The 27,772-nt window shown below is 46.6% G+C and overlaps 1 protein-coding gene across 6 annotated transcripts; it reads left to right on the top strand.

Moving 5' to 3' along the window:
- Positions 1-624: 624 nt before the first annotated feature.
- On the top strand, positions 625-26,886 carry MTHFSD (methenyltetrahydrofolate synthetase domain containing). Of its 6 annotated transcripts, none has more exons than XM_066242235.1 (9): positions 625-693; positions 4,019-4,122; positions 5,875-5,988; positions 9,236-9,349; positions 12,136-12,226; positions 15,411-15,523; positions 15,767-15,892; positions 19,631-19,774; positions 20,197-26,886. In XM_066242235.1, the coding sequence occupies exons 1-9, from the start codon at positions 654-656 to the stop codon at positions 20,692-20,694; spliced, it is 1,344 nt and encodes a 447-aa protein (XP_066098332.1). In that variant the 5' UTR covers positions 625-653; the 3' UTR covers positions 20,695-26,886. The 6 variants fall into 6 exon arrangements, with proteins under 6 accessions (XP_066098332.1, XP_066098333.1, XP_066098336.1 ...); XM_066242236.1 differs by lacking the exon at positions 5,875-5,988 and adding an exon at positions 5,729-5,842; XM_066242237.1 differs by lacking the exon at positions 625-693 and adding an exon at positions 702-940.
- The last annotated feature ends 886 nt before the right edge of the window (positions 26,887-27,772 follow it).

Below are 27,772 nucleotides of genomic sequence, written 5' to 3'. Positions count from 1 at the left end.
AGATTGGAGGCAGGGAGGCCATGGGGTTGTCCATTCAGCCTCATCTCTTCCAACAATCCTTAGATTGCCTCAGCCTGTGTTGAATGAAGGAGAGAACAAATGAGTGAATGCTGTAAATGAGCAAACGCCGGCTGCCACATTATTTTCAGTTTCCAAGAGATCCAGAGTCCACGGTAAAATATAAGGGGTGTGGGCCCAAAGTGTCGTCTCAGAGCCTGCTTTCGACTCCTACTGGGGTGGGTCTGACCCCATACCCAGTGAATTCCACCCCAGCAATTGACATTTTAAACAGGTGCCCCACCTGAGCCCTGTCTGTAGGTCGCAGAGGTGAAGACTGTCATTTTGTTAAAGCAATTAAGGCGGCTTCCCAGAGGAGACAGCCTCTGGGTACCAAACGAGTGGTGGGGTGTGCTGGAATTGTCAGTGGGCTCCCAGACGCCAGGGGCTTGTTCAGTTTCGTAGCAAACTCACTCAAGACCAAGCGCTCAACGCGGGAGTACTCCACAGACACGAGTCTCCCGGCTGACCTCCTTCCTAACCCCACTTCCACCAGGCCTCCGCGGCGACACCACCCTCCCCCTTCGCTGCCAGTGCGCAGGCGCGGGGAGAGCGCATGCGGGTGACGTCACTCTGTGCCGACCCCGCCCGGGGAGATGTCGCGAGGTGATCTCGTCGCTATGGAGTCCAGGGCGGGTGAGGGTCCGCAGGAGAGATGGTCGGGGTTGCGGGGGCTGTGGAGGAAGTACTGAGGGCAGGCGGGGGCGCGGAGGGACCTCAAGGGATAGAGCAGAAGGACCGCTGGAGAAAAGAGAGCGAGGCACGAAGGGACTAACTAGCTGGGAAAAATGGCGGGGGACGCGGAAGGATGTTGTAGGGGGTCAACCCCGCGCCGTGATACCAAGATAATGAGACCAGAGGAAGGAGGCTACTTGCTGTGTAGGTAGGTGGTGGTGTCCATTGTCTCCGTACCAATCATAACAACTATTCCCGTGGGATTTGCCATCCCGTAGCATTTCCACTTTACAGAACGGGAAACTGAGGCTCACGGCTGCTGCCAGGGTCAGGACTGGACACCAGTTTAACCGAAACGCTGGGGCACTTAATCACGGTCCTCTTAAATGCTTTCTGATGCCTCGGATGTACCAGGCACTGGGGATACTCGCCCCAGAGCCCCTGGGCTTGGGCGACTAAGTTGCAGGATTCCCTGTGCGCCCGAGTCAGTCACTCCTGCTCTTACGACATTTGCAGGCGCAGCATGTAAACTACACAGCAAACGGTTGCATTTAATGCAGTGGGATGAGAAAAAAAGACCTTTGGAGATGCCTGCCAAGTGCCAGCACTGAACTCTGAGCTATGGGTAGAAGGAAGAGTGAAACCCAAGCTGACCTGACCACAACTACAGAACAGGGTTCAGGCATTTCACACATTAATATATGTCGCCTTTTATTATCCTAATCATTTCCTATGTTTTCATAACTTTCCAAGGGCAAGGATATGCCCTTTCATTCTCTCCCTCCCTTCCCAATTAGCTCATTGCTTTCTAAATGGGAGTCGCTCACATGTTTGTGATTAATTGATTCTCCAGAGCAAAGGCCCCGCTTTCTACATTTCTTGTGTTCCCACACAGTATCCTGCACAGTGTTGAGGATATTGTAGGACCTCTGGGTTGTTAGTGAAAGTGATAATGTAAAAGCTTTATGATAGTTGTGTCAATGTAATTGTTTCTTTTTGGAAAGAAAAAAGTTGAGGGTGTTCTGGGTTCTTAAAGGAAGGACATCTGTCTGGGATTGAGCACTCAGAGAATGCTTTCTCGGAGAGGTGGTGGCTCAGCTAGTCCTGAAAGGAGCAGAGGGGCTGGACCTGGGAGGAGGGGAGAGTAAGTGCCAAGACCTGAAAGAGAAGTGGGCAGGTGTGTGGGGCCAGGGACCACCAGTGGTTGAGCCACTTTTTAAATTAGAAGTGAAGAGTGATGGAAGATGAGGTTGAAGTAGCCAGTGGGGTTTTGCCGCTCATTCAATACCCTACAACAGAGCGATTCCCAGAACTGTGGGGCAGAATGGAGGAGAGACTTCCTGGAGGTGGTGCCAAAGCTGGGCCTTGAAGAGAGGGTTTGCCAGAGGGCCACGGAGCTGAGTAGACACTCCAGCAGAGACCGGGGGTGCAGAGCTCCCAACAGGAAAAAAACAGTTGAGTGCTGGAAGCTGCCTACGTAGCCCTACCCAGGCTGACAGCAGTATAATTTTGGCCTGCATCTTTAGAAATGTGTGTTCCCTAAGCATAACCAAGTCTGCATTTTTTATTTCTGGAGTGGTTCAGAAATATAGCTAGGATTAAGAGGCACCGGTGATGTTAGGAGTGTGCTCCTAGAGGCCCTGGGGTTTGGCTGGGAAGGGCCACATATGCCTGCTGCTCCATGAACAAACCACAGGCACATAAATGCATGAGTCTCCCCGTGGAGCTCCCTCCTGGCCCACTCCCACTGGGCCTGAGGGCATAAGCAAAGGAAACTTTAGCTGTGGCCCTTACACGTTAGAACTACACACAGGGTTAACAGATTGACGTAAAATGGGTGGAGGAATGTAAAACATATATCAATAACAAAAGATTGGAAACCACCTTTTTACTGCCCATCAGTAAAGGACTGCTTGAGTAAATTTTGACCTGTTCATATAGTGGAATACTATGCAATTGCAAAAAAAATGTGAGGGTGCTTTTTGTATGCCATATGGACTAATCAAGATATGAAGTGAAACCAAGTGCAGAGAGAGAGGAGAGAGGCTTTTCCTTTTAGATCCGTTTGTATGGTTTTAAATTCCATTTACACACAAAGAAAGCTGCTAAAAAATAATTTATTTGAACGATTCAAAGCCACATAATTCAGAAATGTTTATGTGAGTCCTCGGCTGCCCACCCCATCCCACCGCCCAGCTAGGTGACTCCCAGCTTTCTGTGGCTGTGTGGCTGCTGTTCCCTTGTGTCACTTTTGAGCAGCCTCCACTCATTTAAGGGAGACTGAGGACTGGAGAGGTTAAACCTGCCCTTCCTGCCTGAGTGATGAGACATGCCCCACCCACCCACTCTGTGTAGAACCTCAGGTTTGCAGCCTGGCCGTGTTTTGTTATGGTGAACACCGTCTACATTCTCTGAAAAAGAGATGTTAGCTTTTTGCCACCAGTGTCACAGGCAGACGTTCCCAACGCACGATGTTCTTATGTCCCTGGGGAGACTTTCTGGTGATGTAGAGTAGATACAGTGCATTCCTCTTCTTTGGAAGTTACATTTGGGCACTGAATCTGCTTCAGGTTTGTAGAAAGGGTATGCCAGTAAATGAGATCGCCACATAAATTCCTTGCTTTATAATTTACAACATGCTGGGCATATAATAAGTTATGAAAATAAACCAAGTAGGAGATATCAAAGTGATTTGAAACAAACTTCTGTTCAAGGTTATCCTTTTGGACCAACAAAAAAAAAATTCAGTGAATACTTTAAAATGTGTCTATATGAAAGTGCTGGGGTTTTTCACACCCCCCCCCCCCAATGAACTGGAACCTTTTTCTATTTCTTCACTCTAATAGGGGCACATAGTTAATGCAGATTTTATTAGGATTGTCCCGATCAAAGTATGTTTGTTGTCTAAAATTGCATTTCCAAACTTGGATGTAGAAGAAAAGATTCCCATACTAATAAAGGGGTTTAAGTTGGTAATCCCAAATAATAACTGGTTTACAAATCACTTCAGGTTAAGGCAAGCTTACTGGATTTACAGCAAGAGGAAACTAATCGTAGTGATTTAGGTTATATTGTATTTACTCTACGTTTGGACTTTAGTGATTTGTCGTGAGTATAGAATGTACCACTAACCCTGATTTTGTGATGTAGCGATCAGAAGCGCTAGATCCTGGTCTGGCCTGGGAGAGTGCAGGGTACTGCTGGAGCAGGCATGCAATAGGACCTGGGAAGCATGCACTGTGCAGCTCCTTTCTGCTGTTAATCAGCCACACCCTTGTCGTGATAGGTGTTTCCAAACAGGACATCCGCGAGCAGATCTGGGACTACATGGAAGCACGAAATTTAGCTGACTTTCCCCGACCTGTCCATCACAGGATTCCCAACTTCAAGGTACTGAAGCATCCCTGGAGCATTCAAAAGAGAAACAAGATATTCCTAAATGAGTAATATTAGTAATGCAGTTACCATCCTGTTTCATGGTGGATTCAAATTCCACGAACAGAATGGTGGTGTAAAATCCAAACCACCAGGCTAGAATGTTTTAGCTTCAAGACGTCCCTTATGTTACTGATATTTAACCTTCACATTCAGCCTCATGCCTTTCTGTGCAGGGTGGGTGAATTGGTTGTGTCTTGTCAGTCTACTGTTTACCATTTGAAGCAGAGTGAAATGTTTATCCTGGCTGGAAGCATGTTTTTGTGGTGCTGTTCCTCAAACTTGGCTCCCTAAGGACAGTAAGGGGGATGCCCTCTGAGACCAGAGCCCCCTTCTAGCACCTTTGGAAAGAGGAAGGCCTCACCAGTCCCTGATGATGCTGGGCTTCTGTTTCCCAGCTGTTCAGAACAGAAGACAATCAAAACTGTCTCTTTATGATAGTATTACTAGGAAAAGGTTTGTTTAAAAGAGGCAACATACACAGCTCATGATCTCTGATATAGCTGTTTTCCAAGACAAAACAAAAGAGCTTTTTGGAAATACACTGATTGCTCTGCCAGGCCTGAAGGACATGCCCGTTTGCTTGCCGTCACCCCTCCCCCCACTTCGGCTGGACCTCTCTCCCCACCCTGGCTTCCAAGAAGCAAGCTCCAGCCTTTCTCTGGTCCTCAGCTGAGCTCGTTCCAGCCATCCTGACCTTGTGAAAAAAATGTTCTTTTTGGATGGTTTTTGTTGCTACTTTGTTTTGTTTTAGTGCTTGTCACTACAAGAGAGAAATGTACCTGAAGAGATGAAGATGCACAGAATCAGCAATAATTTGGAAAAAGGAAATCAACTAGGAGAGGGAGGGGGTTCTGGGTTGGTGCTATAATGTTGATTTATATGCCGTTTTGATTTAGGTGGTGGTTGCGCAGGTGTGTTCATTTTGTGAACATTCATTAAGCTTAGGCATGATTTGTACCCTTTTGGGATGTATGTTTTATTTCAGTAATAAATTGGGACTAGGCTAGCTTTCTTGGCCCCTTTCAACCCTGACTGCTTTCTCTCTTTTTTTTTTTGTATTTTTCTGATGTTGGAAACAGGGAGGCAGTCAGACAAACTCCCACATGGGCCCGACCGGGATCCACCCAGCACGCCCACCAGGGGCGATGCTCTGCCCATCTAGGGCTTTGCTCTGTTGCAACCAGAGCCACTCTAGCTCCTGAGGCAGAGGCCACAGAGCCATCCTCAGTGCCCGGGCTAACTTTGCTTCAATGGAGCCTTGGCTGCGGGAGGGGAAGAGAGAGACAAAGAGGAAGGAGACGGGGAGGGGTGGAGAAGCAGATGGGTGCTTCTCCTGTGTGCCCTGGCCGGGAATCAAACCCGGGACTCCTGCACACCAGGCCGACGCTCTACCACTGAGCCAACCAGCTAGGGCCTGACTGCTTTCTTAGATGTTTCCTTGGGTGATCTTAGATCTTATTTCACAATTAGTGTTTCTGCCTGTCTGGGTGGGGTGCTGGAGCCCACTGCTCAGGCTGTAGTTGTACTCTAAGTAATGTACGATTGCATTTAACAACAGGGTGCGTCTTGTGCCGCTGAGCACTTCCCGTGCTTGCCAGCGTTCAAAATGGCCAGAACCATTAAAGTCAACCCTGATGCACCCCAGAAAAATGCTCGCTTCTTCGTCCTTGACGTAAGTGCAAATCTGTCTGTTTACCTAACTAGGGCTCTTATATGGCTTGCCAAAACATCAAAGATCTGGAAGTTTTTGCCAGAACGCAAGAAGTGAAGGTGGACCCCGATAAGCCGCTGGAAGGTGTTCGGCTCTTGGCACTGCAGGTAATGCCATTCCCTTGCGCCGGTGCCCTGGCCACTGACAGGAAGGCCATCTCCAGGTGGCTAGTAAATGCGTGCAGTCCTGTGTTTAGAAGGATGATTCTGACTCCCTCCCACCCAGAATGTGCCCTGGGATTGTTTTTTCCAGGAACAGTCCAGAAGTCTTTAACCTGTTTAACAGTCAGACAATCAGAAGTCCTGAATGTTTCTGAATTCAAAGGTAAAGGACATTCAAAATGATGACACTGAGGCATTCTCAATTCTTCAGCAGAAGGGAAAAATTATAATATGTGTATTTCCTTTTGCTACACTTGTAGTATTATAGTTCTTTGAAACTTGATAATGCCTGAGTAAGGAATCTGATGTGTGAATCCCCAAAATATATGTTAGAACAGTCTTTCTTAACTATATAGGATTGCTTTCAAGAAAAATTTCTCCAGGGTTGCTTTAAATTAATTTATTATAATTCAGTAAGTATAAAAATAAAACTATAAATTTTAGTGCTCATAGCTCTTATGCAACAATAAAATAAAAATAAGCATATAAATTAAGTGCAAACAAAACTATAAAAGCAATAAATTCAAATCGCCCCTAATGTTGTGTAATGTAATGTTTGCTGAAACAAATTATTGCTGATAATGTGAGTATGGTGCTGAGTGTGGCTGTGCAGGATCTTTGGAGTTCGGCCTTACGCTGCCACACCCTGTGTGGTGACTCGGTTCCCCCCGCACTCCTGAGAAGCCTCGGCTATGCTGGTGGAGAAATGAATACCAGAAAGTGATTTCACAGAGAACGACAAGTGCTGTAGGGATCCTGTTTGGGTTCTTTCAAGGGTCTTGTGTAGGAAATCCTTCTGTCTTCTGTTTGGAGTTCAGCCCCAAGAGTGGCCTCTGGTTTGGGCTCTTCTGGAAGCATTCTTTCTTGCCAGCCTTATTTTCCTGGTCAGTAAATCACTTTAATGAACTTGAGGTAATAACAGCAGGAGCAACAACAGTGAAGGGCCCACAGTGAGCAGTTATGCGTGAGGCACATTTTTCTTTTGTATTTTTCCAAAGTGAGAAGTGGGAGGCAGACAGACTCCCACATGTGCCCGACTGGGATCTATGCGGCATGCTTCCAGGGGGCGATGCTCGGCCCATCTGGGGCGTTGCCCTGCTGCAATCAGAGCCATTCTAGTGCCTGAGGTGGAGGCCATGGAGCCATCCTCAGCGCCCGGGCCAGCTTTGCTCCCATGGAGCCTTGGCTGCGGGAGGGGAAGAGAGAGACAGAGAGGAAGGAGAGGGGGAGGGGTGGAGAAGCAGATGGGCGCTTCTCCTGTGTGCCCTGACCAGGAATTAAACCCAGGACTTCCACATACCGGGCCGATGCTCCACCGCTGAGCCAACTGGCCAGGGCCGTGAGGCACATTTTTATCTTCTTGTATTTAACCCTACTGACAACCCTGAAGGAGCGTCCTCTATTCCCGTATGACATTGAAGAAATCAGACACAGAGAGGTCGAGTGCCTTGGTTAAGTCGCACATCAGGAATGGTGGAGCTGGGATTCTATCCCACCATGTGACCAGAGCCAGCATGTGTGAGGCTTAAGGTGTTCTTTCCTGTTAGCCCCTCAGCACAAAACCAAAGGCTTTGAATGTGTGTTGGAGCTTTCAGACTTAGCCAGGACAACCTGTGAGAGGGCTGTAGCCAGGTGACAGGATAGAACAGCTGAGTCCTGACTGTCACTTTATTTATTTAGGGGAAATAAATAGCCAAGCTGAATTTCAGGCTCTGTGCTGGACACAGGTAAAAACCACACAATGACACCGGTGGTCCCTATGCTCTAGGGCTGCAGGCTCACCAGTGGTTTCTTGAAATTTGACTGGGTTAAGGGTCACCTAAGAGGCAGATAAAAGTGCAAATTTCCCAGTCCAGCCTGAGTGCAGGCAAGGATGGTGCTGCACACAGTCACAGACCATACCAGGGAACACAGAGCCCTGTGCTTGGGCATGCACAGCCTCTCAGCTCAGCCCCAGGCCATGAGTTGGTTTCTGGAGTCTGTTTTTAGTAAATACCCAATGGTACTTGAGAACCACTGGCCTTGGCTGCATTTGCAACGCTAGCTACCCATTAGGACCCTCAAGGGACCTTTGGAGGTGATGTATTGGTGATGTCAGGCTCTGATTTAGAATCTCTAAGTGGGTCGGGACCTTGGTAAGTCTTAGAGCTCCACAGGTGATGCTAATGTACAACTAGGGTTGAGAGCCCCTGAGCTCCAGGGTGAGCAGCTTCTAGAAAAAAGAGGGAGTAACTGGAATTGGTCTACAGTCTACCAGAATCATTGGGTGACTGCAAATCAAATGAACCAAAATATAACACTCAAAAGGAACATAGTATATGGTCATTACATATGTTAGATACTCTTCTTTTGTGGTTGAAAAACCTTTATCTCAGTAAGCCACACTGCAATTTTATAGGTTTTTTTATGAGGCTGTCATCTCCTGTACAAAAACTAATAGAATGTACCATTTTTTACACAAACAATTTTATAAATTTTATGATTGCCTTCTGGCCAAACCCTGCCTAATCTGCAGAGATGGCCTTAGGCAGTGGATCTCCTGACTGACCTGGTGGGCTTGTTAAAGCAGATTGCTGGGCCTGCCCCAGGAGCTTCTGATCTTTCTACCAAGGTCCAGGGGTTCTGTGGCTGCTGCCTGGGGCCCCATTGGGAAGCCCTGTGCCCTCTGGTACTCACAATCTGAGAACTAACCATAAGAAAAGGGTTTTTGACACAGATTAATGTAAAATATTGATTATATCGAGTGTTGCCCTCTTAGGTTGTGATTCATTGAACAGCAAACTATATATAAATACTTGATGGAATAACATGTTTAATGTAGCTATAGCAACCAGTTTAAAATTAAAATGGTAACTGTATAGTACTTAGTGCTGAGAACAGGTGAAACAGGAAAGTTATGGTGGGAAGTTTTATAAGAACAGATTTGTGTTGTCATTTTTTTCACCTATAACAGTTTTCATTGGCGAGTAAAGTAGACTCAGGAAGTTTAAGGAATGTCCTGCCTTTTATCCTAAGCACTGGCTCTAAATAAAATTGACCCTGACTCATTATTTACTTGTTTGCAAACAAGCAGTTTTTTTGGCACACATCAAAAACTTGCAGATAATACTTTCTTCCATTCCTGAAATATTAAAAACATACAAAGAAAGTTTCTATTTCATTTTGTAATTTTTGCTTGTCCTTTTTTTAAAAGAGCAAAAAAACATTGTTGGTTCCAACACCACGACTGAGAACAGGGTTATTTAACAGGATCACACCACCCCCTGGGGCAACTAAAGACACCCTGAGGAAGTGCGCCACCTCTCAGGTAAGTGCAGGAAGCGAGTCACTGGTCAAGGAAAGAGCTGTTCTCAGCCGCAGCTTCTGGTGAGCTAGAATAGCATAAAATGTACCACAGAGTTTGACATTTATTTTTAACCAAGTCAGATGAACAGGGATGTTAAAGTATTCAGCAATCCTGTCATTAAGGGAGCCAAGCAGAAAAACTATGAATACATAGATTCCATTTTTGTAACTTGGTTTCTGTTTTGCAGCAAGCTGGCAAATTACAAATTCTGTTAAAAAAGAAAAAGGAAAACAAGTTACCTGGTGCTCTGGCGCCCTCTAGAGTTAATCTGTGGCTTTGTAAATAGTGTTTTATCAAATGTGACCAGAACAGTTGAAGACACAGAATTTCCAAAGCATGTCCAGTGGAAATTGTTTCACCAGTTCTAAATTAAGAATTGCTTATATGTGCATATATATGTGTGTGTATATATATAGAGAGAGATATGAATCATGTATAAGAATATATATATTTACAATATATTAGATTTTCTTGAATGACTCCAAATATAGTAAAGCAAAAGTGACTATTACATTAGGATGCATTGTAATGGAATGTGTCTTTAGTTTACAGATAAAGAAATAGAATTTGGTGGGTTTCCAGACTCCTAGAGTAGACCCAGGTCATTTGATTCTTAATCTACTGGAATAAAAATAGGGCACCAAGATACTCCTTTTTAAAGGGATTTTCCACTTAAATCTAATGTATAAAAATTGAATGCTTTATTGTTATTTATTGAAAACCTATTTTATCCCCAAAATAGACTTTGATGTGGCTTACAATAATACCTAAAAGGTAAAATAATAAAATATGTGTGGAAAAGGAGAAAAGGGGAAGTAAGGGCTGAAGAATAAAAGCCGTGGTTCTGGCCACTGCTCAGAAATGCAGACCCTGAGGTCCTCTGCCGCTGGCAGCATGGGCCACAGAGCCGAGCCCACGGTGAGCCGACAGGGCATGTGATCAGTTAGAGGTCATAGGTTCATAACAGTAGCAGCAGTCTTTTCCTGGGATCAAGACCCAGGTCAGACATAGCTTCGGTGCAGTATTGTAGTCTGTCACTTGTGACGGCATCCTCTCGCCTCTGAAAGGCGCTCGCTGCTCTCCTTGCCAGGGGTTCCCCATGAGGGATGGGCCCCAGCTGGTCCCACACATGCTCTCCTGAAACTGTAGCCAGGCCCGGGAGAAAGCCAGACCAGTCCTCATGACCAAACTTTGCTAAGGGTTGAACAGCAGAGTTTGGGCTTTTTAAATTTTTTTATAACATGAGATACTGGATCCAATCAGAGCTCCAGAGTCATGAACCTCAAAAAGGTTTTCATTTACTTTATGGCTTAGGGAAAATGGCAGAATGGAGAGAGATACTGACAGCCACATCTACATGCAGGTACAAATTTTAGTGCGATTATATATTTAGTGTCAGAAACACTGCCACAGTGCATGTCTACTTTAGGAGACTCTGACAGAGCCGTATTTTTGGCAAATAAGTCTCTGGATTTGTTCCTCACCACCTCAGCCCCCTGCCACTGCCATGCCCCAATCACCTGTGTCTGTCATCGTTTCTTTGTATTTAATCTGACATAGCAGTGTCCAGGAACCATTCCTGCAGGCAGGCAGAAAAGCGTGTTAATCACATGATAAGTCCTTCTGCCCATTAGTGACTCTTTTTGTTGATTTGAACATGACTTTGGAGAATCAGGAGGTTCCTGGTTGCTTGTATTCAATCTGGGTGGACTTACCAGGTGAGGCTGACCGAGCGAGGAAAGAGGAAGCATGACAGACAGAGTTACAACACAACAAACCCCACGTGGTGTCTGCTCCCCAAGGCTGCCAGACACTGAGCCCGTTAAAACAGGTGGGACAGGGCTGTGGGCATGAGCTGCCTGCCTCCATGGCCACCATGAGGTCAAGAAAAGACAGGCTTTCCCGCAGTGGGAACACCTTGGGCCATGGACTGGTTTGCTGTGAGGAGTCCCCCAAACTAATCCCATTTGCAGATCCTCTAAGTTACTTGTCGACACTTGTAGACAGGAACCAATACTCTACCCAGTGATTCGCTTCTGCCAGCTTCTGCTCTGTACATTGTCGATACCAGGTTTCCTAGATTTACCTGCAGTCTTTTATTTTTATCAGATTCAGGACCATAGCAGCTTCCCTACTCATTAAATATAAACCTCCATCAGTTAGTACACATGGCTGTACTTGGGGTGCATTTTGGTTAAATAGGTAATATTTCATAAGTGAGTAGGCTATACATGAAGATCATGGCCTCCAGCGTTTCAAACATGGCACACACATTTACTGACTGTGTCTTCTGGGCCAAATGCTTCACCTCGTGATACCACTTCATTCTAACATCAGTCTGACAACTCCTGCGGGGGTGCATCTGTCGTGAAGATGAAGAAACTGAAGCTCAGAGAGCTTCCTCCTGCTGAAAACACAGGGCAGAGAGGGATTTGGACCCCGTTCTGCATGACTCCTGAGCCTGTGTTCTGACCACTGTGCTCTTCTGTGTCATGGGAAAATAATTTAGTTATTATGATACTAATATCCTATCCATTTGTGCTGTCAGTGAAGACATTGTGAGAAACTACCCTAAAATGGTTGTCCTGAACGCCAGTTCCGCAGTGCCATGTGTTTGTTGTTGGGCTGTGGATGGATAAGCCTGTCAGAGGAGGTGATTCCAACTCGGACTGCTCCTCCCTGTGAATTAGGGGGTGGGACCGCTGCCTGCTGCCGGGAAGTGTTCAGGTTCGTGTCTCTGTCCGCAGGGTGTGAGGAACTACAGCGTTCCCGTGGGCTTGGATGCCAGGGTCCTTGTGGACTTAGTTGTGGTGGGGTCCGTTGCCGTTTCTGAAAAAGGTAAGATTAAAAGTGGGAACTCGCAGCTGCGACCACTTACCCTGCCACTCGCTGTTCCACCAGCTCTGTGTCCATCTCCTAGACACTAATGTGGGTAATTCAGCTTTCTGGACACGTGCCTGGCTTCCAGCACCAGTACATCTGCCGTTCATGCTGAAGAATTTACTCTGGCCCTCCCTCTCCTGGCCCCACTCAACACCTTCGCAGTATTTTCACTCCTCTCACCAGGGAAAATAAAGTGAGGTCATCTCTCTTCAGGTGGTGAAAGATTTCCCTCTGTTCTTAAGTTAACTGGAACTGGAGCTGAAGTTATTTGCAGTGTGTCATTAAATGGTTGGTGTTGGAGAGCCTCCAGCAAATAGAAACACATTAAGTTCTACACCTTGTTTTTGTTATGAAGCAGCAGCCGCCTGCCCACGAGGCCTGGTGCTCTGCCATGCAGGCAGGTGAACAGCTGGGTCTGTGCTCCACCAAGCCGCTCGCAGGGCTTAGGCGCTGGGGGCTCCTGAGGTTCCTCTTCCCCTCTGCACTGCTCTGCCCTGGGCCGGCCTGATGCTCTTGGTGGGATCAGAGGTTCCAGGTGGGATCAGCCCGTCTCAGACCTGCGTGTACACGGTGTGATTGGGAGCCTCCACTAGGAAAGCGTTCTTTCCTCTCCTCCTTCTAAGATAAAAAGTGATACTGTCCCAAGACGCTCATCTCCGAAGCTCTCTCTGTGAAAATTAATTGGCCAAGTCACGTTCTTTGGAAGAGGTTCTCAGTGTATAGTGAGAGATGCTCTAAGTCAGTCATTGAGCTTGGTGTCTTTAAATGCTGACCTTTAATATCTTGACTTTAAATTTACTGTCTTCTCCCAGCTCTGCATGAGATGTTGTAGTGCTTTACTCTTCGCTTTCCTGTGCACAGTTACAGGTACTAAGGGTCAGATCCAATCACGCTACCTGTATAATTAAAAGGGTATCTGTAACATTGGGGACAGGTGCACATAAACGCACATTTCCTGCGTGCCTCCATGGGCCAGGCTCCAGGCCAGCAGGGCTGTCTCCGTCGTCGGCCCACAGTGAGTGGGAGGCGCAGACAGTAGCTGGACTGCAGAACGATGTGCTCAGTGTTAGAAATGGAAGTTAGGACGGGCGTCAGTGAGGTCAGAGGAGGGACCTGTGAGCCGTGGGCAGGGCATCATCTCAGAAGTGACATAGGGTAGCTCGTGCACACCAGTCATTGTCAGGGCAGGTGGAGCAGGAAAGGGAGGAGAAGTGTTTACATAGCAGGGCCCTATGCTGGTTGGGGCCGCTTTCCTGAAGCCTTGAGGCCAGGTGACCGGATTAGGGCTATGCTGTTCTGGCAATGGGGAATTAGCAAAGACTTCTTCTTTCAAAAGATTATCAGTTTTGTTTTCTAGCTCAGGGTATATGAAGAAGAAAGCGATGTTTTGTAAAGCTCGTCATCCAGATAACCACATGTAAAACAACAGAACCACCATGCCTATGTCTGGAAAGTTTGGCACAGAAAGCATCACCTCCACACTTTCCTTCTTCCTTTTCCCAAGTCCCACCGCTGGCTGTTCCTTGAGTCAATATGCACAAATGCCACACGCTGTGATACGCAGGCATTGCGTGTGTTCTGTGTGGGCTGTGTTCATGCTGTGTCTGGCTTCCCAGGAGGGACAGCAGCACTTACAGCGCCCTGTGCTGTGCTGTGCTGTGCTGTGCTGATGATGTGTCTCCCAGGCGTCTGCCCGTCAGCACCGACGGGTTTCTGTTAGATAGCCCTAGCTGAGGGACATTTAATTATCTCCAGGGCTTGGTTTGCTTTTTCCCTTATGGATAGCACTAGAATGAGGTGTTGTCATATGGCCCACATGGGCCTTTGGGGACTGTCATGGGAGAGGAATTGACAAACCCAAGGGTGGATTTTAAATCCTGATGGATGTTGCCACAGTACCCACCACAAAGGGTGCCCGCCACACATCCCCAGCACTGTATGCCCTGCCTCTCCCCACTCCTTGTTAATGACTGGAATCGTCCAATTGATATTGGACCTAGGTATTGAATATTTTTCATTTGCCTTTTGATTTGCATTTAGTTACAAGTGAAATCGAGCATTTCTCATATGTGTGCTGTTCATCTGCCTGTCTTTCTGTGGACTGTTCCTAGCCTTCACTATTTTTCTGTTAAATTGTCTTTCTCTTATTTCTTTGCATGCACAGTTGAAGGCTTTTAATTATACAAGTAGCGTGATTGGATCTGACCCTTAGAAAAATGCACAAGCGATGATGATTAAACTCTCGGTGCTGATGCTGATGCTGATGTTAAATGGAAGTCAAAATTTCTGTAGTGTGTCAGGCTTCCAACCGAGAGGAATGGAGAGGTTCATCTGGGGAGCCAGAAGGCATTTTATTTATTTTTTATTTTTATTTTTTTAATTGACTTTTTTACTTTAGAGAGAGAGAAACATTGATCTGTTCCTGAGCGCCTGACTGGGGCTCGAACCAACAACCTTCGCATATCGGGACCATGCTCTAACCAACTGAGCTATCCAGCCAGGCGGGAGCCAAAGGGCATTTTAGTGTATACTGTCCTGCTGAATTATTTCGTCCTGCTTGGCTTCAGATAATAATCCATAATAATCCCTTCGTTGTGCTGCAATTTACGAATTTGCAAAAAAAAAAAAAAATTGTAGTACTAGTACTGCTTAAACTATGCTCCTTCAAGAACTGTAAGTTTGAATTGGGTAGCTATTCAGTGCTTTTTACAAGGTAAGGCTATGTTATCTTAAATCACATATCCCTGATTTTAGAGTTTTTATTTTTCCTTCAAGGAAAGAGATGAAAGCTATTTTGCCATTCGTACAACATTGTTTTTAGTCTTTTTAAAAACTATATTTTTCCATGATTTTTAAATGTAGTTTTGCTAACAAATAGCTCACATAAATGTAAGGTCAGTTTCCTTTTGAAGCCTGTTAACAAGGTTTGAAGTTCACCTCATTGTGTGTGAACCGCCATACGTATTCAGTGTGAGTCCATTTTCAGTGGGCAGTTTGTGGGGTTACTATGGAAGTTTCTGTGGAAGGGCCAGGGATAGGGGGTCCAGTTATCTCCTTTCATTGTGACATAATGAAAACTTGACTGCTGAACGATTCCACAGACCCTCCAGAGATAATGGTTCTCTGTGTTGTCTCTTAGGCTGGAGAATTGGGAAGGGAGAAGGTTATGCTGATCTTGAATATGCCATGATGGTGTCGATGGGAGCAGTCAGCCAGGGGACGCCAGTGGTCACCATCGTCCACGACTGCCAGGTGCCTCCTCTGGCCAAGCAGAGCCACTACCATGCTGTTCTGAGAGAGTGAGGAGGGGGAAAGAGAGAGAAGGGTGGGGAGGGAAAGAGACAGCGGGGCTGGGGCTGGACTGGTTCAGCGGTGCAGCAGCTAAGCCTTACCCCCAGTGGGTCTGGGGGAGCATCGTACATCCACTGGGCAGTGCAGTGAGCACGACTGGAACTGTGTCCCCGTCAGCTCCTTCACCCACTTCTGTTTGACCAGGTCATCGACATACCTGAAGCGCTCCTCGAGGATCATGACCTCACAGTGAACTATATTCTCACTCCGACGAGAGTCATCGCTACGGGGTGTGAGCGCCCAAAGCCAACAGGAATCGTGTGGTCTAAGGTGGGTCACCCCGTGGTATCGCGGGCCTCCACAGCTCCTGTGCCAGCTTTGGGCCATAGCTTAGAGGCACCTCCTCTTTTACTGTGCTCTCCATCTAGCATGGCAGCTGTCCCCAGGCCTAGGGGCTGCACAGTCAGAGTTACTGTGAGCTTTTAAGTAATTCAGCTCTGGAATCACTATCTCCAGGTATGGACCTAAGAATCTACTGTGCAAACCTGTGGGATTCTGATAACCGGCCAGGTTCATGACCTTCTAGAACAGGGGTCCCCAAACTACGGCCCGCGGGCCACATGCGGCCCCCTGAGGCAATTTATCCGGCCCCTGACGCACTTCCGGAAGGGGCACCTCTTTCATTGGTGGTCAGTGAGAGGAGCACAGGATGCATCCTCTCACTGTATGTGAGTACTGTATGTGGCGGTGCCGCAAAGCGAGTCGTCACTCACATGCAGTACTATTTCAGGTGACGCGGGACACACGCATGCATCACGGCTCCAGAAGTGAATCATATCACTTGTTACAGCTAGCAGTGACAAATATGGACCCGGACATTGACCATCTCATTAGCCAAAAGCAGACCCATAGTTCCCATTGAAATACTGGTCAGTTTGTTGATTTAAATTTACTTGTTCTTTATTTTAAATATTGTATTTGTTCCCATTTTGTTTTTTTACTTTAAGATATGTGCAGTGTGCATAGGCATTTGTTCATAGTTTTTTTTTTATAGTCCGGCCCTCCAATGGTCTGAGGGACAGTGAACTGGCCCCCTGTGTAAAAAGTTTGGGGACCCCTGTTCTAGAAGATACCTAAAGTAGCTATAGGTGGCAGAAATGACCAAATGCACTAGGAGGGCGAATGCCTTGAATTTTATTTGCCAACTGGTTTGTAGCATTATACTTCAGAGATGCTGTAATTGGAAAGCTAGTGGATGCTTTCAGGAATGAGTGACACCTGTGGTGACAGCACATTTTTCTGGCTTCATGCTCTTCTGAGCAGGCTTACTCTGGAACGTTTTCACCTTGGGCTTTTGGAGGGACCTCAAAGCATTTTCATCAATGAGTGAGCTTTAGTCTCCTGCAAGAGAACTAACCATTCCGGTGAATTGTATTTCACCTTAGAAACACTGCTGGTGTTTCTGTTTATCTTCGCCAGCAGCTCCTCAGATGAGCCCTGGCATTGTAGAATGAGAGGGATTTTAAAGCTCGCTCACCCCAACTCCTTAGCTCTGGCCAGGGCAAGCGAGAGCCAGACAGGAAGTGGCTTCCCCAGAACCATCAACTGTGGTCGAGGCAGGATTAGAACCCGAGTCTCTTCTTTTTTGGATTTGCTACAGGTGCCTTCCAGGTCAGAGTTCTGATTTATATTGGACTTAACATGTACTAGTAGTAGAGGACAGGTTTTTTAATTTAATCATTAAAGAATCTGTATAAGTGAGCAATAGCTATACGCTTCGATGAAGCGTGATGGTAGCACAGAAAAGAAAATCAAATTTACTTTATACTATTTTTTTAGTTGCATGAGGGTGGAAATATTTTTTTTATGTTTGATTAACAAGCAAAATCTTTCACGTCACATGGCAATTTGACAGAATGTGACAAATGTTCCTAATTGCCAGCCAGGAAAAACAGCAGACTGCCGTGGACCTGCCCCGGGTGTGATGCCACTCCCGGCCCCTTGGCTCTCGGAGGCCTTTCTGTCGGCTGTGGGTCAGCAGTCAGCCCACGCCATTCTGCAAAGGATACAGAAATGCCAAGCAGCTGGCAAAAGCCGCTTCATAGCTGGGGAGATTTTTCCATTTAGAACTCATGGGGAGTGTGAAGAATACATTGGCATGTGTTTTGTCATTTCATTTATCCAAAACACGTATTGCTCTTGAAACAGCAATTTTATGGAAAAGCCCGCATTTGTGCATTTCGGCATCTAAAGCTTCCTTTGCATATGCCAGTGTGGCGGTGTGGACTTCAGCTGGTTTGTAATGTGTGGTCAAACCATGTTCATTTTCCTCAGCTGATTGCAGCTGGTGCGTGTGCCAGCCCTGTGATGAGTGCAGAAGGATGTGTTTTTGCTTCACACGACATGTTTTAAAATGCATTCCTGCTGCCTGTGCAGAGCCTTGCCCCGTGGGTCAGGCTTCCTGAGAACACTTACTTCTCCCTGAGGGAGCTCTGTGGTTCTGCTGGGCAGACACCCATGGGAGTTATGCACTTCTGGGGTGGGCACCAGTGGAAGTGCGGTGTTCCCTGGGAGCTGAGTCCTGCTGGTTCCCACTGCTGCCGCTCGGAGTTCTTCCATATCAGTACAGTCAGACTTTTCCTCTGATTGTAATTGCAGCTTTTAATTTGGTCATCCTTTCTACCAGATCTAGTAACTTAAGAATCTAATTATGACCAGTTTAAAGAATATGAACCCTAAGAAGGTAGAGCAGGGCATGAGAATGAGTTAGGTTGGCTGGACTTAGATCATCTTTGGGGATTTTTGGGACCCAGAGCCTCTTGGGTCCCAAAGGTTTAATCACCTCTCAATGAATCAGTTCAGAAGAATTGCAGAAGACACACGGGTGAAGAATTCCCTTTGTTGAGAAAAGAGTAGCCCCATGTTGTAGAGGAAAACATGCCCCGTGTTTTCCTCTGTGTCTGAACAATGGGCAACACGAGAAGGCGCGAGTCTGCGGGCACAGTCGGTCATTCCGTGGCAGCTGAGAGTCTGCGTGCTGCTTTGAAGACCAGAGTGGACATGCACCACCTGCAGGGGTTCTGACATGGCCACGCCAGGGAGCAGGGGGATGTCTGGTTGCAAAGGGTGCAGAGGGCTCTAACCCACAGAAAAGGCTTTGCTGAAGTGGAGGAGACTGTGTTCTGAGCACTGAGAGAGAGAACCAGGTACTCAGTTAAGTTCACAGGAAGGGGCTTGACTATTCTTAGGTATTTCTGTTTCTTTAAATCTTACTCTAATTCACTGCTTTTTAACCTGAAGCCTGTGCACTTCTTGTGCTTTGGAAATCCATGAACAGACATCAGGAAATTGTACATAGAATTCTAGGGGATCCTAGGGAGGGAACCGCAACTTCTCTCAAAGGTCCCTGACAGCCTGCCAAGGATAAGAACCAGTGCTCTAAGTTACATATGATTCTGAACATAATGAGAATGTTGATGCTAATCGAACTACTTATTCTTGTAGAAAAATTGCACCTGTTGCCCCGTGGGCCACTCTAGACTCCGACATGCCCACATCTGGGGCAAGCCCATGTCTAGACCATTGCTTGCCTCTTTGTAAGTGATCATTTAGAAGCTTCATGCCCAAAATAAAGACAGAAAACATCATTAAAGAATTAGGATTACCAAAAGGGACTTTCGAGTATTTTTCTGTTTCTTTTCTGCCTCCTGATTCCTCTGTTACTATGAGACCAGTTCTGCTCCAGCCTTAGTTGTCCAGGCTCAGCCTGCCCCGTGCACAGCCCAGTGTCGCTGCGCTGCCAGGACAGAGCCCATGGTCTCCACACTGCAGGCCAGATGGAGGCAGCCCCAGCCCGCTCAGATGGGCTCCCCGGCTGAGCCTTTGTTACTGGCACACCCACTGCCTTCTTTGTTGCAGGTTTCAGGAGATATCTGTTGCTTGATTAGGTCAAAAGCCAAGATGTCCTTTGTGTAGAAATCCTTTTTACTGAGACCTAATATTTTGTGTAGTATTTGTTACTTTAGACTCATTGCTAGAACTGATATTAAAAGTTGTGTTTTATTTCAGATTGGCCTTGTTTCTGTGTTTTCAGTGACACATTTCTCAGAGAAGTGTGTCTTCAGTGGAGGGGTGGAGAGGAGGAGGATGAGTTCCCTGTGGTCCATTAAAGATCTCATCCTACGCTACGGTGTAGCTCGGGAGACAGGACAGGTATGGAGGCAAAAAAAACCCGTTATTTCAGGGAGCTGCCAGGGCAGTTGCCATTTGTGACCCTGCAGCCCTCATACTAGTGACCTTAGCCACTGCCCCTCTGTGTGGGCGGCTCCCAGTGCTCTGCTTTCTGGGCCTCTAGGAAGATAAGAAAGCTGCCCGTTCTGGCTAGCTGCCATGGCATGTCTTAAGCTGGGGGGATCGAAGCTACTGATTAAGACAGTGGGGGACCCACAACACAGAGGGCCAGGTGGGACCATTTGCATCTAACTCGTTGGCCCATGTGGCTTAGCACGTATGGACAGACTGCTGCCGAGAGCATGTGTGGCAGAAGCTGCTGTGAGATTTTCATTTCTCCTTCGTGACCAAGGTGCGGTCCCTTTGGACACCCGAGAATAGCTGCAACTGCTTTCCTTTTTCAGATCAGCCGTGAGATGATGGAGAAAATCCCGATACTCAGAAGTCTTCACTGCCGAGAGAAGCAGGCCGGGAAACGTGTCACCCTTCAGGGTGACCAGCGCCCTGGAGAGGGCCGCAGCCAGCACACAGCTGCCCACAGCGCTGGGAGAAGAGCCTGGGGCCCACCCGAGCCGGAGTCCTGTTCCCTGCAGGCGCAGGATTTGCCTTCCAGCACTGTGTACGTGGGGAACCTCCCGCAGGCCACCCGGGTGCGTGAGCTGAAGAGCGCCCTCAGGGAGCGCGGCACAGCACCCCTGCGGCTCACCTGGCGGGGGCCCCAGCACGGGGCCTGCCTCCACTACCAGGACCCAGCCTCCGCCCGGCGGGCCCTCTCCTGCCTGCAGGGCTTGCACCTGGGCGCCAACACCTTGAGTGTGGTGCTGGCCAGGCAGCAGAGGGTCAGCGACCCCGTGAGCAGCCTTGCTGGAGAGCCGCACCCTGACCATGACCCGACCATATGACTTCTAATAATGAGGACCGTCAGAGGCCACATAGCAGGATGCGGCAGAGCTCTTGCTACAGGAGCTGCTTTAACCAAGTTCCGTCCTTTCTAGAAAGTCCTGCAGTTCCACCGGGAGATCTGATGAGGAGGGGAAATTAACCAGTCAACGCTTGCTCCATTTAGGAGGCTAAAAACTGGATGCATTTAGTTCATTTTCATCCCTGCCCCCTAGCCTGTGAGATGTTACAGCCATGCTGGTTTTTCTCTGTAGGGACAGCAGTTGAGACAATTTAGGGAACCAAGTGAGCAATAAACAAGTGGGAATAACAGTGATTTAGGAGAGTCTGCATCTGGATTTGAGGGGAGTGGGGACTGAGAGGCGATGAACAGAGGATCCTGCCAGGAGAGGCCCTGGCGGGGCCAAGTGCAGGAGCTTGGGGGGCAAACCAGGAAACACGCTCGTGCCCCCGGCTCCTTGGCCTGGCACTCCCGGGAGGGAGAGCTGTATTCAAGCGCAAAGGCCAAGTCCTCAGTCCCCTGGGCACAAACCACTTGTCTCCACTCAGTCCTAGAGTCGGAAGTGGAGAGCTGACCCAACCTGGGCCCTCGGTGGAGTGGCCTCCCCCGCCCCTCCCTGCCGGTCTGGCCTTTCTTCTCCCTCTGGACTGTGCTCCCCTCTCTCGGCCACAGCAGGAAGTGCTGTCTCACAGGAGATGCCGGCTCTGGAAAGTGAGTCACCAGGCCTCTACCACAGGCAGCCCTGCAAATGCTCTTACACACATTTGCCCACTGCCTTATGCTTTCCGAGTTTGTTCCCCCAGTTCCTTGTTCCTAAAAAACAAGCTGGATTTTGGCTGAACTCTGCTTTCTGAACAGAAGTGCTTTTGCAGTTGATCCTGGGCATAAAGTCAAAATAAGCATTTAAGTGGAGATTTTATTTTTTCAAATGTACATGCATTGGAAATTTTACTTTTTCACCAGAGGGTCTTACTGAGTATATTTTAAGTACATTATTATGCTTTAAGAGCCCAGGCCTTGCCTGAACTTTCAAGAAAATGCTCTCAAGATACTCAGTCTCCCTTGGAAAAATCGTTTTCTTACCGGTTTTACAATGAAAATTCTGTATATGCTTCTGGAAGAAAAGTTGACCTGAAACAAGTAGCTATTTCTCCCAACAACAGGAGTGTACTCAGGAACAGCAAAGAACTGCAGTTTGGGACATGCGGTCTAATGGAAAGCCATGTAGAAATCTCAAGAAACAAAGGAGAGGAATGTTCTTTTATGGGCTTGGGAGGACCCTTGTAAACAAAGGATCCACTGGAGGAAATAAAGTTTGAAATGTACCGACTTTTCATTGGCAGCCCCCCATCGTGAGCTGTTCCTGGGCCTGCAGGAACCTCGTCCTCCCTGCAGAGGCAGTAAGTGACCAGGCCTGTCAGAGGTGCAGGCTGGGTCCTCCCTGCAGAGGCAGTAAGTGACCAGGCCTGTCAGAGGTGCAGGCTGGGTCCTCCCTGCAGAGGCAGTAAGTGACCAGGCCTGTCAGAGGTGCAGGCTGGGTCCTCCCTGCAGAGGCAGTAAGTGACCAGGCCTGTCAGAGATGTAGGCTGGGGCCTCCCTGCAGAGGCAGTAAGTGACCAGGCCTGTCAGAGGTGCAGGCTGGGTCCTCCCTGCAGAGGCAGTAAGTGACCAGGCCTGTCAGAGATGTAGGCTGGGGCCTCCCTGCAGAGGCAGTAAGTGACCAGGCCTGTCAGAGATGTAGGCTGGGGCCTCCCTGCAGAGGCAGTAAGTGACCAGGCCTGTCAGAGGTGCAGGCTGGGTCGCTTACTGTTGGGGTCCGTAGTGTGCCTTGAATGACACGGATGAGAGATCTCTCCTCCAGCCTCCAGACTGTACTTTCAATGAAGTTTCTGTTTATTCATTTTCACTGTCCTTAGGATTTATTCATTAAATGCTGACTGACTCTTAACAAGTTGTTATGAATAAAATGAGGGTGGAGAAATATCTTAAAATGCACCAGGAAATTCTTTGCCTTGAGACTGCTGGGCTTCCTCTCTCTTGGCCTGAACTGTCTGCCTTTGTCTACACTGCTGGTTTATTTTTGTCACTGGGCATTCAGTAGGGATGTCAGAGGTCGCCTCTGACCGTCACCCTGTCTAGAGTAGCAACCTGATCATCTTAACGCATCACTGTTTCTCTTAGTTTCTTTGTGTTGTTTTATTTTTCCCACAATCCCGCCTGCATTTGGCATGTCCTGGCTTAGTTTTTGTTGATTTGCCACCACTGGACTAGCACTCCAGGAGAACAGGAAATGTATCTCTGCCTGTCCTTCTCACTCCCCGTGGTACCCCAGCTGCGAGAACAACTCCTGGCAGATACATAGCAACTCAGGAAAAACGTAATGTGTGAATGGATCCAGCCAGGCTGAGAGAGAGACAGAGAGAGAGAGAGAGAGAGAGGAACTAGATGCTGGTCATACCACCTGAAGCCACGTCCAGTTGTGCTGGACGCCAGCCTGCCTTAGACCTCCAAGTTATACTTGTCAGCAGTGATCCCTCTTCGTTAAGCCCGGTCACTTGGGTTTCTGTCACTTGTAGCCAGAATAATCCAAATTTATTGATACATAGATAATCTGAATGAGTTGATCGTTTTTATATTTGTGGAAGATTAGGATAAGAAAAACTAAAGACCATGTGCATGAAATATGAGTGCTGCAAGTGTAACATAACAGCCTATACCTGTCTCTTGTTTCGTCCACCCCGGCCAGGCCTTAGATGGGCTTTCTCAGCTGCCAGGAAGAGCACGCAGATTGCAGGACAAGTGCTCAGTGACCCAGCTTGTAGTTCCCAGGACTCTTCAGTACAACATGTCAGGATCATAATTGTATAACGTACATAACGATAATAAGGTAAAATGATGGGAAATGACCACCTGCCAAGGTGCTGAGAAAGAGTCTTTCAAGTGGAGCTGAGTTGATTTGTGGGTCTCATCCTGTATTTTCCTAAACGCTGGTGTGCTTTGCCAATCAGTGTGACTCGTGCCAAATCTGCAGCTGCACTGCTTCCAGACACTCATGATGAGCGCTGGGCTTGGGGAGCCTGGAGCACGGGTTCCGTGTGGCCCCTGCGCACAGCTCCTGTGCTGTGGGCAAACTGTGTGGCTTGTCCAGGTTTTAGCTTGCTCATCTTTAGAACAAAGGGGTCGAACACATTGACTTCCAAGGCCTGACCTATTCTGACATTCTGTTTCTTTTGAGCTTCTTTGGTCACTCATTTAGATTGTTTTCTGCTTATAAAAGTAAATATAGCCATTGTGGAAATATTGGAGTGTCAGAACTGTAAAGGGGCATCACCCATCACCTCGCCATTTAAGCAGTCTTGATTGACATCACCCTTTATTTTCAGTCTGTCTTCTGGGCAGTTTTAAAACAGCTAGGATTAGCATTGGGAGCTTCAGAAAAACAGATTTGGTGGGAGCATTAGTTCTGCCAGTGTTTGGTGCACTGCCACGGCGGTTACTTACTCCAGACCCCATTCGCTCAGCTACAAATAGCCGTAGTAATAGCACCCCCAAGATTTGTGAAGGTAGATGAAATAATGCATCAAAAATGCGTGGTCAGCCTGACCTGTGGTGGCGCAGTGGATAAAGCGTCGACCTGGAAATGCTTAGGTCACCGGTTTGAAACCCTGGGCTTGCCTGGTCAAGGCATATATGGGAGTTGATGCTTCTAGCTCCTCCCCACTGTGTCTCTCTCTCTCTCTCTCTCTCTCTCTCTCTCTCTCTCTCTCTCCTCTCTAAAATGAATAAATAAAATTAAAAATTAAAAAAGAGAAATGTATTACTAAAAAAAAAAATGCGTGGTCTGCTGGTAGCAAATGCTTGTGATTGAGCACTCTTTTGGGAGAGCCATCTGGCCCAGCTGCCTAGAGACCCCATTGCTTGCCTCTCAGAGAAGGGAGAGCCGATCTGAGTGGGGCAGAACTCAGGACTGAGCCAGAGGTCCTGTCTCATGCCCTTGCATTGAATGCAAGAGTCTGAGGCAGCAGCAGGCCCCAGGCCTTCAGGGTATTAGTGATGGTGGTGATGGCCATTTCCCAGGTGATAAAAGTTACACGTGCTGAGACCCAGTGGAAGTGTTCAGGAGTGACTTCAGCCTGGGCTTGCTGGAGAGCATGTTTAGGAAGATAAGAAGCAGCCAATTCTGATCCAGAGGGACCCCTGGCTATGTTTACCCAAAACAAGAAGGCATGCATCACCTTTGCCCCCCTGCCTGATAAACCCTGTCCTCCAGCCTCCTCCCAGCCCTCAGATGACCCCATCATTGAACTGGACACCGTTCCTTCTGTTGAGATCCGAGAGAAAGTTGGTGACAGCACACAAGTGAGAAAGCACATAAGGAGAACCCACTTGGTCAGTTTCTAGGAAATACACAATCTGAATACAGTTGGATAAAGAAAAAACAGATCAATACAGGGCCTTTCAAAGACTATCAAAGTAAGAAGATCTGACACATGAGATATGAAGGAAGAGCATTTATGGAAAAGATTTACTCCAGAAAACAAGTAAATTTCAGGCATTGTCTGTACTACTAAAAAATTTGAGAAAACAGTTTTTATTTTTCTATGAAAAATGTGTCAGTGTTTTACCTTTTCTGCTCTGATCTTGAAGGACACAGGAAATCCTGAGCTCTAAAAAGCCCTGTGGGGTAGATTATTCTACTTAAAAGAGAGCTTGCTGAAAGTAGGCAGAAATGAAGATTTGAGCAGGATAGATAAAAACACTTTTTTTTTAAAAAGTAATTTTAACGCTGACATTTATTTATTTGAATTTTATTTAGAATATTAAATTTAATGGGGTGACATTAATCAATAACAGTACATAGGTTTCAGGTAAACATCTCTATAGCATTTGAACTGTTGATTGCATTGTGTGCCCATCGCCCAAAGTCAAATCATTGTCGGTCACCATATACTTGTCCCTCTTTACTCCCTTCCCCCCATCCCCCTCTCCCTAATCACCTTTCCCTGGTAACCACTTCACTTTTATCTACATCAATGAGTCTCATTTTATATCTTACCTCTGTGTGAAACACTATAGTATAGTTCTTAGCTTTTTCTGATTTATTTATTTCACTCAGTATAATGTTCTCAAGATCCATCCATGTTGCTGTAAATGACAATATGTCATCATTTCTTATGGCTGAGTAGTATTCCATTATATATATGCACCACATCTTCTTTATGCAGTCCTTGATCTAAGGATACTTTGGTTGTTTCCATGTCTTGGCCATTGTGAATAATGCGATGAACATGTGTTCTTTGCATGTGTCTTTACATACCAGTGTTTTTAAGTTCTTTGGGTGTTGTACCAGTTTACATTCCCACCAGCAGTAAATGAGGGCTGGTTTTTCTCCACAGACTCTCCAACACTTATTACCTATCTTGTTGATAACAGCCCATCTAACAGGTGTGAGGTGGTATCTCATTGTAGTTTTGATGTGCATTTCTCTAATAGCTAGTAAAGATGATCGTCTTTTTATATACCTGTTGGTCATTTGTGTGTCTTCTTAGGAGAAGTGTCTGTTCATGTCCTCTCCCCATTTTTTAATTGGATTGTTTGCTTGTGAGTTGCTGAGTTCTGTGAGTTCTTTATATAGTTTGGATATTAACCCCTTATCAGGGATGTGGTTTGTAAATATATTACCTCCCATTTGGTTGGCTGTCCTTTTGTTTTGTTGTTGGTTTCTTTTACTGTACAGAAGCCTTTTAGTTTGATATAGTCCCATTCATTTATTTTTGCTTTTACTTCCCTTGCCTTTGGGGTCAAATTCATAAATTGTTCTCTACAGCCAAGGTCCATGAGTTTAATACCTATGTTTTCTTCTAGGTAATTTATTGTTTCAGATCTTATGTTTAGGTCTTTGATCCATTTTGAATTAACTTTTTTGAGGGGGACAAGGTGTTGTCAAATTTCGTTCTTTTGCATATGGCTTTCCAATTTTCTCAGTGCCATTTATTTATTATTTTTATTTTTTTAATGTTTAGAGGGGGAAGGGAAAGAGTGGGAAAGACACAAGAACTTGTCTTCCTGTATGTGCCCTGACCAGGGGTTGAACTGATAATCTCTGTGCTTCAGGACAATGCTCTAGAGTCTAACCAACTGAGCTATCCAGCCAGGGCATCAGCACCATTTATTAAAGAAGCTTTCTTTTTTCCATTGTGTGTTTTTGGCTTCTTTGTCAAAAGATTATTTGTCCATATATATGTGGTTTTATTTCTGGGCTCTCGATTCTGTTTCATTGGGTTGTATGTCTCTTTTTCTGCCAATACCATGCTGTTTTGATTGTCATGGCTCTGTAGTATATTTTGAAGTCTAGTATTGTGATACCACTGCCTTCATTTATATTAGCTGTGGTGTGGAGAAGAGAAAAATGTTAGCAAGAAGGAAAGAGAACCAGAGAAAAGAAAGTGGCAAGCTGCAGCTGATACATGGACAGTAACACCACACCAACATTCAGGACATGGAGGAGCTGCTCTCTGCTGCAGAAGGCACTATCAGAACACAGACTTCTGTAACCGACGTTTGCATGTTTAACTATCCCATTAGGGTTCCTGCCTGGAGAGAGGAGTTACACCAGCACTGCACGCCAGGGCCCCATCTGCAGATGCAAGTAGACAATAAGGAATCTCCAGTCACCGAGGAAACGCAGCACCTTGAAACAGTGTCTAACCCTGGTGGACATGTCAGTTCAGGAATCAGAAGGAGACCATCATACCCATTAAAGAGAGAATAAATGGATATGGAAAGACAGCAATTCTTAGAAATTAAAAACACCACGACATAAACTTAAGTAGTCATACTGAAGGCAACGTAGACGCAGATTAGTTGGAAGATTAAGCCACTTGATTCTTCCTGAAACCAGTGCAAAGGGGATAGAGATGAAAAGTATGAAACTTTGGGGAAAGTAAACAAAACTCTCTTCAGCTAAAGCAGATTTGACATGTTGAAAAGTCCTCAAAATCCAAAACAAGGGAAGCCTACAGATCCAGTGACCTTCCCATACAGTATCAGCCACTCGCTGAAAACTTTGTTTTTAATGC

Source organism: Saccopteryx bilineata, chromosome 9, assembly GCF_036850765.1.
Source record: "Saccopteryx bilineata isolate mSacBil1 chromosome 9, mSacBil1_pri_phased_curated, whole genome shotgun sequence".
In the NCBI taxonomy this organism is placed as follows: domain Eukaryota; kingdom Metazoa; phylum Chordata; class Mammalia; order Chiroptera; family Emballonuridae; genus Saccopteryx; species Saccopteryx bilineata.
This window is presented reverse-complemented; position numbering and strand designations above follow the sequence as displayed.